The sequence below is a fragment of the Acipenser ruthenus genome, chromosome 18 (genome assembly GCF_902713425.1).
Source record: "Acipenser ruthenus chromosome 18, fAciRut3.2 maternal haplotype, whole genome shotgun sequence".
Classification (NCBI taxonomy): domain Eukaryota; kingdom Metazoa; phylum Chordata; class Actinopteri; order Acipenseriformes; family Acipenseridae; genus Acipenser; species Acipenser ruthenus.
The window spans coordinates 1,452,541-1,466,187 of NC_081206.1; the positions used below are offsets into that span (position 1 = coordinate 1,452,541).

At 43.5% G+C, this 13,647-nt stretch overlaps 1 protein-coding gene across 2 annotated transcripts in view; it reads left to right on the forward strand.

The window, feature by feature from the left end:
• The window catches only part of LOC117423729 (solute carrier family 12 member 5-like), a 99,719-nt gene that overhangs the window by 15,415 nt on the left and 70,657 nt on the right, over positions 1-13,647 (forward strand). For both annotated transcript variants that reach the window (XM_058990697.1, XM_058990698.1), the window contains exon 2: positions 10,400-10,432. In XM_058990697.1, the coding sequence (XP_058846680.1) occupies positions 10,400-10,432 (33 nt within the window). The remainder of the gene's footprint in view (positions 1-10,399; positions 10,433-13,647) is intronic.

Consider the following 13,647-nt stretch of genomic DNA (forward strand, 5'->3'; position numbering starts at 1 on the left):
TTTACAAGACGAAATAGACTGCAACATCATGAAGAACTTCCAACAGATCTCAGGGCTATAATGTGTAGTTTCTATGTGATTAATTTAAGGAGATCAGATTTATAGTTGAAAGGGTACCTGTCTAAATCTTGTGTGCTTCCATGTGATTCTATATATCTTCTTTAATACGATACTAAAGTAGATGTTGTATCTGTCTTTGGTTAAGGGATGTAAAACAAAGCTCTTTGTCTCTAAAGCCATACAAATTGTACAAATGAGTTCATTACTACAGATTATTCTCTGCTGTGACTTTCTTAATGAAGGCATTAGAACAAATTGTCAATTTCTTCACAGCCATTCTGGTGAAACGATGAATATGCTTTTTAATTTATTTATTTATTTATTTATTTTAGTGCCACGAGTCTTGTGAATTTATTCCCCTGGTCAGGGAGCGGAGAGGGCGAGCTCAGTGGAATTAAAATTGATTTTGGCTCAAAACGGAAGGAGGCTGCTGTAATAGATAATGGCAGCGATGAGAAACTCATATCAAGGATCATTTTCAACACTCGGGCTGTAATTGAAAACCCTGCTTGCCGTGTCCTGCTTTGATTGAGCTTATTACTGTGACGAGGAGCGGCGAGCGCAGGCAGGCAGCAGCTTCATCTGCGCTTTGTTCCACGATGTTCTGGTGAGGCAGATTCTCCCCTTTCAGAATGGCATGCAGACGGTTAAATACCTGGCCAAGCTAACCACCTGTGGAGAGTTCGAATCACACAGCCAGTCAGTAAACCTCCTCTTGAAGGTGCAGGACCAGTGGCCGTCACTAGACAGACCCAGCCTGATGCAGCGGGGAGTCTTTTCATTATTAAGACACTTCCAGCTGCAGGAGGTTCACGCCACCCCAGCTGAGATTAAATTAAAGCGAGATTAGTACTAATTTAAGATTGCTTACAGCTAGCTTTATTTCTGATTTCCAGATCGTTGTGCCAGACAAATTGAGTCTGTGGCGTGTTTATTGAATTCTGGGTTAGTGTAGTGCTTATCTCATTGTGCTGTTATTATGGAAGCCTGCAATTAACCATGCAAGATCCATTGCTGCTGCACCCCAGGGGCAAAATATCACCATAGTGCCAGCAGGACAGAAGCAAAACCAATGTATCGGGAAGCAAAAATACATAGTTTGTGTTTGCCAGAATTCATTAATAACATCAATTATCAAAAAGATATCAGAAAAAACCCAGAATGATCCTTCCTGCCACCTTATCTTACTGTACTTACCGACCTCTGAAATCATGAAACCTGTTGTGCTGTATGGAAGAGGGTTCATAAAGTGGTGGGGTCCAGTTTCTCAGCAGTATATATATATATATATATATATAGTTTACATGCACTAACATTTGTCTCTTTAAATATGTCTGTAGTGAGACAGCCGCACAGTGAAGTTTCTGCAGGTCTTTCCTGTTTTACAGTATTCCCCCTGTGTGGGTTCTTTGTAGCCTCAGCTTGCTATGCGTGTTTGATTACCTTTCACCTGCCATTGAAGCATTGCCATTTGTAACAAGTACATGATCAGTCCGATGCTAATAGACCGTGTCTGTGTATCACCTGTATTCCATCTTTCACCCTCTCTGTTCTCACTCAGATTGAAGCTACGATACACCCAGGCCATTACCAGAAATTCTGCATCTAGCGATCTGTCTATCTATCAACCCATCTATCTATCTATCTATCTATCTATCTATCTATCTATCTATCTATCTATCTATCTATCTGTCTGTGTCTATCCATCCATCTATCCATCTGTCAATTTTTACATTCAGCCTGTGTTTAAGAATGCCTATCATACAAGAACTTGTCAGCTGCCCAATCAGTTTTCTAGGTTTTCTGGACAATTTTCTTAATTGGGTTTTGCTATAAAAAAGCAAGTATGTGTTGCAGTAGAGTGGAGTACCTCATTAGGAAAAAAAAAACAAAAAAAAACTCCCTTGGCCGAGAGATTGGCAGATCTGCCGATGCTGTTCTAGAGGACCGCCGTTGCCAGGGCAACCAGCAGCAGTCGTGATTGGTTTTCGGAGCGGCGAGAGGAATTACTGCGGAGGATTTGATGCTCTGCACACATCTGAGGTCATCTAATAATGCTGGCTTCTCGGGGAGCGTGGGGAACAACATAGAGAAATACAGTCAGAAATAGGGTTTCCTATTCACTGCATTGCAATAGTGGACACAAAAACAAACAGCACTGCCCCCCTCGACCCGCATGGTAAATCCATTGAGCCAGTCAGTGCCTCTGTGTGCTGACAATCACTAAGAGGATGAGAAAGGGAATGGAATCAGGCTTCAGCAAGGATTCATGAGACCACCGCCCAGTCAAACACATATATTCAGGGACGGAAATAAGACTCAAAGTAGTTTCACCCGTTCCAGGCTTTACTGTGATCTTGATTAGCCACAGTGTGTAGGTAACGAGCTCAGGTGTGTCTTATGGATCAAACTGCTATGCAATGGGAGTCTTCTTTCCACCCCTGAATATATTATACTATATCAATTGCAAGAAAAAAAAAACCAACTCGTATGTGAATAATGTTTTATAAAATGACGGCGCGCAGTATGCAGGAATGAACACATGATGGGAAGGAAGTATCTATTGATGAAACAAGCCACACTTCTCAATGCATGTTTTTCTTATGTGACCCATATTCCTGATACCAAGGGGGACTGGGCTCTGCTATTTCTGACAGCACTGCAGCATAGAGCAAGATGGTGTGGTAGCCATGGTTACAGAACACAAAGGCCATGCTTTCTGGGGTCAAAGGGCACTGAATTAAAACGAAGGGGGTCTCAGAACTCACTGGCTAGAACCCCAGAGATAAAAAGACAGTTCATGACTTCCAGCTCCAGGATTCAGTAATACCTCTAAAGAGCCTGCTGTTTTCATTCAGTCAAGTGCTACACATCTTCATAATGTGTAGCATGTAGAGAATACTGTCATTACCACAAGCTCCCCTGCGTCCCTGTTCTGCTGGCAGGCTATCTGTGAACACCGTATGCAATGTTCTCTGGAATAATGGAAAGCCGGGCTGATTTGAAAGGAATACAGTTCTATTTTTAGAATCGGATCTATGTTGAAATAAAAACCAGGACTGGATTACTAGGGGGAAAGACATGGGTCCAGATTCTCAAAGCTATTCACAACATATTTATTTCTGAATTTTAAAAAGGGGAGTAAGGAATGATTAAAGACTGCTTTTACAAGCCCTTAAATTAGACGTCTTGAGTTGTCAGTTTCTGGTAACATTTCAAAGCCCAATAATTCAGCAGAACGTTTTCATCCGTTTAAAGAACGGTTGTTTGTTCACCACAGAGACCTGGATGTTTTCTGGAGACGTACCTTTGGACTCTAAATGTTAGCAGGTGTGCATTTGTTGCCTGTTATTTGAAGAACTGCGTTTTTAAAATGTAGCTTTTCAAGGGAATAGAGCAGATTGGGTTCCCGGGCTGGCGGGATTAATACACACAGCACTTGGAGTTTTTGACTAAATGCTTTCTGATCCAGTGAAGGGATTAGGACCCTGGCCTGAGAGGATTGTAGTGGTAAAACGGATTACTGTGTTTGACAAAATTTGAAATGCATTTCTAATAAATAAACCAGCTGGAGACTGAAGCAGTCTCTTATACTGTGTGACAGAGGCATGACATGCTGCACTATGTAAAAAGTCAAATCAATTAGTTCATCAATACAGCACAACAGTCCTACTATAAAACAGTAAGAGGCTAAACTAGTAAAGCACAGAAGAGAACTGAGAATTCACCTCTCAATGTCGAGACCCATTCAAGCACAAGTGCTTCACAAGAGCATGTTTTAAACCAGAAATCCCTCATGTGCAGTGGAGAGGAAGGACAGAGCTCACTGTATCCCTCATGTGCAGTGGAGAGGAAGGACAAAGCTCACTGTATCCCTCATGTGCAGTGGAGAGGAAGGACAGAGCTCACTGTATCCACCCTCATGTGCAGTGGAGAGGAAGGACAGAGCTCACTGTATCCCTCATGTGCAGTGGAGAGGAAGGACAGAGCTCACTGTATCCCTCCTCGTGCAGTGGAGAGGAAGGACAGAGCTCACTGTATCCCCCCTCATGCAGTGGAGAGGAAGGACAGAGCTCACTGTATCCCTCCTCGTGCAGTGGAGAGGAAGGACAAAGCTCACTGTATCTCTCATGTGCAGTGGAGAGGAAGGACAGAGCTCACTGTATGCCTCATGTGCAGATTGGTTTAAAGCTGCATTCGCTGGGTATCGGTGCCTCAGTGGATTATCAGTTGAATTCACTTGTAGCTCGCTGGATCTGGTCGCTGTTTGGAAATGCCAGTCTGAAATGAGTTTTCCTCGATGTGCAGCTTATCGTTGTTCGTTTTTCTATTCATTTCAGGAATATGTTGCTCAGGATGCAGTGTTTTCTCCAGGGATCTGATTAGTGAGTTTGTTTATGAGATTAGCTAGTCTGTGGAGGGTAAAACTTTTAATTAAAAAAGAAAACACAACTAAACATGGCCCAGCTTGTGTCTACATCAGGACAAAATAAACTGCACTGCCAGAAAAAGAACTTAATAAAAAAAATAATAAAGAAACTGCACCCAGCCCCCGAGAGAGCAGGACTGAACTGGGAAGAGTGGAGCCAGGAGTAATTCACTGTCCATGGGGGCTGAACACTGCGATGCATGGGAGATGAAAGAAAGAAAGAAAGAAAGATGGGAAGTGATTGAAAATGAGAGCAGGCATTACATAGAGAATAATGTGAAGGTCTAGTGCTGTGTGTGAGGATGCGGCTATCGCTCCATCTGGAGGAGCAGCCCATCCTGCTTGTGAGCCCCTGGCAGTGTGGGGGGGATCAGAGACCGGGCTTCAGAGGGTGGGATTGATCGGGGATCCCCGTGACACCCCTTACAGACCTTCCCAGAATAAAACCGTCGATAAACACAGGGAAGAAGCAGCCCTTTGTTTTGTGTCTCATGCTGAAAGCGTTTAGCTCTCTTTATCTGCCTGTTTAGGGTTGCGGCTGTAGCTGTTTGAATCTGTCAGCTTCATTAGGGCTCAGGCACAGAAACCGAAATAGATCCATCAAAGTAAGAGGCCGATACATATTGCTTCTATCACTGTGAGAACCTGTGGCAAGACAGCACAATTCACGTAGCAGTTTTCACTAGTAACCTATTCAAAAGACTTCCAAGTACAGCATGCACACTCCCAGCTAAAACATGCCATAAAAAAGCATTCTCAACTATCCTCCCCAATCAAAGTGTCATCAAAGTGACATGGCTGAAGGAGCTGTGAAGTCACTTGGCTGCTTTACCCATCTGATGTGGCACTGCACTTTGTGTTCCATCCTGTTCCCTGGCCTTTTCCACCCCATTATTGCGCCACTTATGCCTCATCATTACGGCATCCTGACATGCTTATTTACTGATGCATTCAGTTTGCTATTCCTGTGCTTGCGAGCTCACGTCAGAGCAGTACAGCGATGCACTATGGGCTGTCTCTGATCTCTCTGCAGGAGTCAGGACATGTGCACTGAGGAGGAAGCGAGTGTGATGGCAGCCCTGCACAGCACCTTTGCCTAAAGAGACATTGTAATGGGTTTTTGTACTTTTTCCTTTTCATTATCTTAAGGGAGGGTGAAGCCAGCAGAGTTAACAGCCCCTCACACGACTCTGGAATCCAAGACACACTCGGGCAAGTCTAATAATTCAGCACCAGAGCTGAAAACTGCTTGGAAACCATTTCAAACTTAAAAGGAGAGGTTAAACAAAACACAAACCAAAAAAAAGCCATGCAAGCTGCATGTGTGTCATTATTTTAAAATGAAATGCCATTTGATGTACTGTACTGAACACTGCTTCGTTTGAATGTCTATTCTAACGATGGCACCTCCAACACTAGCAGTGGTGCTAAGGGTAGTGCCACACAGGACCTCTTCATAGACTTCTCTGTACTCTGCTGATTTGCTGCACTGTAGTCATTTATTTCTAGTAATTCATTTCTCACTTAGTAGTCACCAGCTGTGCAGGATTTAAGGATTTCTTCCCTTTCCAGACAACCTATAAATGGTTTCACGGTGTTTCTTACAGTTAATATATTAAAGGAATAAGAGCGACATCATCCCTGAGACCCAGTGCTTCAATAGATTAAAAGCAGCGATTAATGATCCAATAGCTGCAGTTTGACTTGGCTGCTGTAGCTGAGGTCTGGTTAGAAAGGAGATCCTGCTTGTCTGCCTCCAGGGCAATGTGACTGTGGCTTCCTTTGCACATCATCATTCGTAGCTCCAAACCCCCCGCCAGTCATCACGTATACAGCAGTGATGTTTGCACGCCCAGATCCACGGCTGTACGACAGGGTACCCCAGAACCTCAAGCAGTCTGGGTTCCTTTCGGGTGTGCAGTGAAGTCACACTGAAGGTGCCTTGCAGTACCCCTGATACTGTCCGCTATTCAAGGATTAGAAGCGAAAGTAAATGAAAGACTTGTTGAGCTGATTTCAGAAATGCTGTTTCCGTTGCTGTGATTTTAATTAACAGCGTTTTGATAATTACCATAAAACAGACCTCGGTATCCAAGACATCTGTAGCGCATGTCCCTTGATGGAAGTCAAGCTCCCATGGTGCCCTGCTTCTCGAAGCCTCTCCACCAATCAGTGCCCTCCGCGTCCTCATCGAGACACACTCCTCTCTCACACCTCAATGCCCCGGACTGTGCTTGACTTGGCCGAGGATGCAAGCCTCGGCCACAGCACCAGAGAGAGCTCTATAATTCATGACATGAGACCAGAGCTCCGCCGCCTAGGGCTATTTTTAAACCCTCTGCTTCTTTCATTTGCAGTGTTTTCTCTGTGCCGTGCTTTAAAACCACGCAGCTGCACTCTTCCAATTGCATTCGCTCTCTATTTGTTTTGCGCTGAAGTGATGGAAAATAGGGCCTCATTAGTTGGAGCTCCTTCTTGAAGCAACAGCTGTAATTGCAGTAGGCTACAGTGAAACGGAAAGACACATTCATCTATTAACCTGGATCTTAACTACAGTATATTAACTATTTCTTTAACAAAACTGATCCAACCCCCCCCCCCCCCAACCTATGCACTGTGTATATTCTAAGATTCAGTTGTCTATACACTGTGTATATTTGAAGATTCTTAGATGCCCTTACTGTGTGTTTTTGAGGATGTGCAGTACCAGCATTCTAATAGGGGGCCTGGCTTGTGTTAGACTCCAAGGACAAAGCCATTCAGACTTACTGGGGCAGATTGGAACCCGCATCCGAGAGGCAAACCCCAGGAGGTGGCGGGGGTGATGCGTGCTGCCGCCAAGAGATGCAGCAAGAAGCTCCTGATAGTAAGACTCATAAATTAAAAATGAGATGGGTGTTTGGGCTGTGGAATGTTAAGGAGAAAAAGGGAATACATTTACAAATTAATAAGACTGTTGAGAAGCCCCAGGGGAAGACAAGGCTTTGAAATGCAGCTTGACTGAAGGACTCTGACAGGAAAGAGCAGAGCTCTTCCAGCGACGCTTCTTTGTTAATTAATATTGTTTTTTAAATCTAATTAAATAAGTGGTTTGCACCCCAAGTCAACAAACTACTACAACTGCCGTTTCTTGTGGTTCCATTCTTTCATTGAACATTTCATTTACAGTCCTTTTACCCGGTCTTTTTGTTTTAATTAGTTAACCGTTGGCTTTCTCAGCACCCCCTTTTGTTTAGGGGGTGTTGAGTATAATTTGCAGCTGGTGAAGGACCCCACACTGGCACTTAAACAGGACTACTACTTCTCTGGAAAGAGCGTCTGTGTCCTCTGCTGAATGCTCAGAGATTCTGAACAATGCTATCTGCATTATCTGGATCTCACAGACAGCGGATTTCATTTTGTGCATAAAGTGTGCTCCATAAAAGAAATAAACAATGGTGCACTATTCATAAACGCACATGGAACTGATCACAAATGTAAGGATTACTTCATTTTGAATTCAATAGGAAATCATATTTTGTACAGAATTACACACTACAAAAACACCAGAGGGTTTCCAATACGGAATTTAAAATAGTATTTGATGTTAATATCGTGGTAAATGTTCTTTAAAAATAAATAACATGGAAAGCATAGTATGTGTAAATAAGCTGTGTTTACTCTGTAGTTGTTTTCTGTTTGCTGGGTAGATTCAAATGCAGCCTCTCTTGTCCAAGGATGTCCCACCCCTGTGCACTGAATTTACAGCATATAAAACACAGCAGTCACACAGCAGTGTGGCAATTAGTAAACAAAAACTAATTTAATGATTGAATACTTTCAGCTGCAGTGAAGTCTGAGCACAGCTGACGATGACTGCTTAATTTAGAGAAAATGTCAGCCTCGTTTATGATGCAGAAAGAACACTTACCTCATTATCACCCTTTGCTTTACATTGTCACTCTATTCCACTCGTCTGCTCCCTTGTCCTACAGTATGACCTGGGGTACAACACCACATCCTGGGCTTGGCACTGAGTGACGGTCCTTCACAGCCAGTGACCTTTTTCAGCAGGATTCATTATGAAGTAGTTTCATGTAAAGTATTCTGCAGTTAGTAATCATCACACTTACATAATGTATGGAATCTCTATCACAATGACATGTCTGAAATGTCTCAATCTATTTTTGACAACTTTTGCTCTACTATATAGTACTATATTTATTTTTATAGTGTATTTTGAGCATTATATATATATTTATGAATTAGTCTAGGAATTCTGGCATGTGATTGGTTAAACCTCATCACAGGACCAAAAATAGATCCATCGATTGCCCCGTGACTCTGCTTGAGGTTTATAGTTTTTTTTTTTACAAACTTCCTCAAATTACGTCACACACTGAACACCCTTCCTCTCTTCACACAGCAAAGCCAAATGGTGGGACAAACGAATTACAAAATATACTACAAAACAAAGATGCTGCAAACACTAAAATCGTCATAAAAACGTTGCTTTCAGTGTTTTCTGACTTCTTAAAATTCGAAACAAATCAACGATGTGAATAAATACGACGTTCACAAACTCAAGGGACTCCTCAGAGAATTCTGTGCCGCAGTGAGAAAGTCAGACGGACATTTCTATGCCAAAAAAACTTTAATAACTCTGCTCTGTGGACTTCAAAAACATGACTTTCTTGACTGGTTCATAAAACAAACTGCAGACCTCGGCTCACAGTGGGAAACCAAAGGCCCCTTGGGAAGAACTATAGTTCCCTGCGGCTTCGGGCATTCAGTCCCCTGTTGGTATCTGTAGTTCTTCCCTCGGGGGGCATAGTTTCCCACGATTAGCCTCCTCTCCAGTCCATATTTTGTGTGTTCAAAATAACCCTATTGCTTTACATGTGTTTCTCTGCAGGTTTCAGCTCTTCTCTGTACATACCTCACAATTCTAATTTCCGTGTCCCGACTTTTTTAATCTGTTCCCAGGATTCTGCAGGGAAGTAAATTGGCACATTTGGCCGAGGCTGTGATTTATACTAAGAGCCAGAAAAGTGACAAATGCAATGCAGTAAATGACTAAAACCTGCAAAAATAATATGTACCCATTTACAGAAGACACAAACGGTTACCGTGTGCGATGCAAAACTCGCTGAAGAAAATTATAGCCATGCATGAAAAAAAAGTGCCTTTGGCAACTTCCTCAAAATACTAATTTTGTTCCATTTCCTTTCTGCAGAGTGTAATGTGTTATAGCTTGCAGTGACAGCTGTCATCAGTCATTCACTTCATTAATTCAAAGAGCAGTTGGGTCTGGTAGAGGCTTCCCCATCACAGGACTTTGTTAACTTGCTGCTCTGAGGGCTCATGTGATCTCTGGAGGAGGTTCTAGGAGCCCCACAAAATGACAGGCCAGTCAGCCTGGAATCAACCCTACAGGAGTTAACGAAAGAACTGTAAAGAGAAGCAACATTGCAGAGACGGTTCACTGCTCAGACCCCTGCTCTTTCTCATCCCCATAACTGACACCACACAGACCTGGGCTGGAATATCATGTTCGTGAATGTGCTGCATCCCTGTCAGACAATGAAAGGGAGGTTATGATGAGGTGCCATGCTGCTGATTGAAGAATGCTTGTTTACTCTGTCCTGCTTGGTGCTGAACACTGTGTCGGTTTAATTGCTTTTCATTGGGTCCATTCCTGTTTGAAGGATGAATACTCACTGTGAGTCTGCACAAAGTTGTTTACCCATCTTGAAAAGGTTTTATCTGTTCAAAAACATGTACAAGCATGGCCAAGTTCGAGTAAAAGGACCGGCTATGTAAACATGTGATATCTACAAAAGGTTTTGACCAATCGGGGCTACTGTGTTAACGACTGCGCAGGGAGCTAGATTCTGAATGGTTTTTTTTGTTTGTTTCCTCTCTTTGCAGCCCCAGTGCAGTTGGTGAGGACTCACTCCAAAGGTAGGTTCAAAGACCTTTTCTTTCATCTGCTGAATCTGAGTTTACTTTATACAGCACAGAGAGTCAAGCTGAAAGGTGGCCTGTTTGTGAGTGTGTGTGTTTCTCCCCCACGGGGAAACACTTCAAGAAAGAACCGCAAATTCAAAGGGCTTAAAATGGAATCTCTTAGGAATAGCAGCCACAGTGCTGGGGTTTTCAGTCCCACTTTAGCTTCAGGATTTCTATCAGAAGATGCAATGAAATGTGCTGATAATTACTAACAAGGAACAACAATTCATTACAATACTACTTCTGCAGCATGACGCTTTACTCACAACAATGCCAAGGTTTCTTGCAATGCCTTAATTACGTGTTTTATAACACTGGGCTGCTGTATGTTGTTCATGACATCCGTAGCATCTCTATAGATGCATCATTACAGTTACTCTTAAGTGTGACTGTATTTTCCAGCTATATTGATGGCTCCAGCAGGAGGCATAAGGCATCCCAACAGAGCACTGTAAGAATCACAGCTATCCCACTGGAATTAGACTAAAGAACTCCATTGGTAATAACGAGCGAAGCATTTAGTTGATGTCACTCATAGGTCCTCACTCACTGGCTAGACTGCACTCCCTCCACACGCTAATCTCCACCCTGCAGGCCAGCATGCATTAATAGGTGCACATGTTTTATTTTTTATTTCTACACTGTGTGTTTTGACTCTTTTATGAAGGACAGTTTAATGGTGTTTTAATTGGGGAGGTCTGGAGGCAGGCTGGCTGGTTTACTATGATGTACGGCTCCTCCAGGACAATGGGAGAGAATGGCAGTGTAACAGTTATGAGAAGGTGGTGGATCCGATAGAGATGGGGGAGCAGAGTCAGGCCTGACGATGGCAGAATCATCCTTCACACTGCTATCAGGGATTGGCGCTGAGCCAGGCCACAAACAGAGGAAACCACCTGACGTCACAGACACTTGTCGAGGGTATTATTGCCGTCATACCTTTGCACAGTGTTTGCAAAAACGTCTTTACAGAGCTACTCAAACCCACTGAGCTGTACCTATATAATTGGGTAAGGGTTAGGATTAGAGTTAGGGTTAGTGTAAGGGTTAGGGTTAGGGTTAGGGTTAGGATTAGAGTTAGGGTTAGTGTAAGGGTTAGGTTTGGAGTTAAGGTTAGTGTGTTAGCATTCCAGTTAGGGATCGGGTAAGGGTTTTATGTAAAGTGTTAAGAGACCTGTGCATCACTTGTTGGTAATTGCTATCCTGGGTGGCTGGCTAATTCTGCTGCGGGGGCTTCACTTGATTGTGGATTGCAGGTAGCCCCACGGTGTCAGAGTGAATAAATCAGAAAGCCGCTGCAGCCAGTAAATGAAGTGTAAAAGAGCCCTGATCAGCACATATGGCCAAATCCAAGAGAATGAATTTACAACCGTCATGCTCTGTGCTCAAGCCAACCAGAAATTAAATACCAGGCTCCGCCATAGAACAAGAGGAAGGGAAAGGGCAGAGATTCACTTCTAACCTGCTTTCCAGCAGAGAGATGGTTGAAAGGGCAGTTTTGTCATGTTTGCAGTGCTGCAAGCTCTTTGCCTAACGTTTAAAATGATCACATGCACACCAGCAAGCTCTGAGAGGGTCTCTAACCTCCCTCCCCTGTGTGTGCCAGAGTGCGTTGTGCAGACTCTGCCCTGAGGAGTACCTGTCGAGGAGAATGAATGTCTGTGTGTTTAGTGAAGAAGGCAGGAAGAGCTCTTCTCAAAGCACACTCACAATGTACGTTCGCCAGAGTACCCCCGGGGTGTGCTGTGCATTTGGAAAAGTGATGATCCCTATAAGGTTTCTTTTAATCGTGTTGTGATTGCTTTTAAATTATTTTTCCTTTTTCTGTCTATCTGATTGATCGATTGATTGATCGATCGATTGATTGTCATGCTGCTGCTGCCAGGATGTCCCTGCGAACGAGGGGGTTGCATCTCAGTAGACTAATCCTGAAGAAATGAAAAAATATATACATAAAAAATGACTCAAATCTACTGTACAACACCTAATGGATATGCAAGCCCTGAAATACAGAGGGACCGCTATAGCCTCTTTTCAGAGAGTTATTACTGTGGTACGGAATGGCAGTTTTTCATGTTTATGAATCAAGCCTCCTTCCTACTTCAAAAGGCTCTTTCAATGCAGATCAATCACAGGGACCTTGCAGAAGTGAAAGAAAGAGCTATGATCCTTTTGATCTTGAAATTTACCTTAAAGAGACGTTTGGAAAATCCCACAGGCAGGGGGTGTTATTATTTATCCTTTGAGGTTCAGCACACTGACGTGTCAGCTACAGTATTGCTCAGGGTAATCAAACCCTGGCACTCCCAAGACTGGACACCCCCGAGGGAGTCCTCCTGGTAAACACATCGATACATTCAGAAATCAATCTGTGCATTACTTCAGATACTAAAGCAAACATCCCAGCAGGAGCTTAGGGGGGTTGGGAGTCCGCTTTCTCCTGAGGGGGTTGAAGGTGAGAGGAGGTTTAACACCCTGAGATTCATATAAAATTTAGTATCATTTAGTATCAGTCTCTGTCTCCCATGACTGTGCTCTTGCGCTTTCACAGTGGTTATATAGAGGATACACCATGGGGTCCTGCAGTTATTGATCAGGCTGAATAACCTGGACGAGCCCCTGGGGTTGTGTATCCTCCTGAGTGAAATCGACACAGGAGCGTTCACGGGGTATTCTGTTTAAACATGACACCTTTTAGAAACGGAAGCCTGTTTAACCCTGTATTTATCAGCTGCTGTCGGATAATGGCTTTCCTTGGCTTGAGCTCTGCATCTGCTTAGCGACGCAGGGTAACTTGGAGCAGTGCGGTTCCACCGCTCTTTCTGGCGTTGAATTAGAATGACTGCAAGATAGATTCCACAATGATATTCACTCAGGACCGCAGCATGTGAAAAAGATATTTGATGCTAGATGTCACAACGCTTGTTGTGCTGTATAATCTAATATACTCTGCTCTGCCTTCTATCAATATGCATTCAGATGTATACAACATTCAGAGATGAATCACAAAGTGTATTAAACTGAGAAGCTAGCCAGCTGCTGCTCCCTGGCTAGCGGGATTTTTTCCTAGTTGAAGCTGACACCTGCTGCTGGCAGGGTGACTGGCTATTTCAAGTGGTGCTGGGAGGGGGTGGGGGTGAAGTGGTGGCTTGGATTGAGAGAAGGGG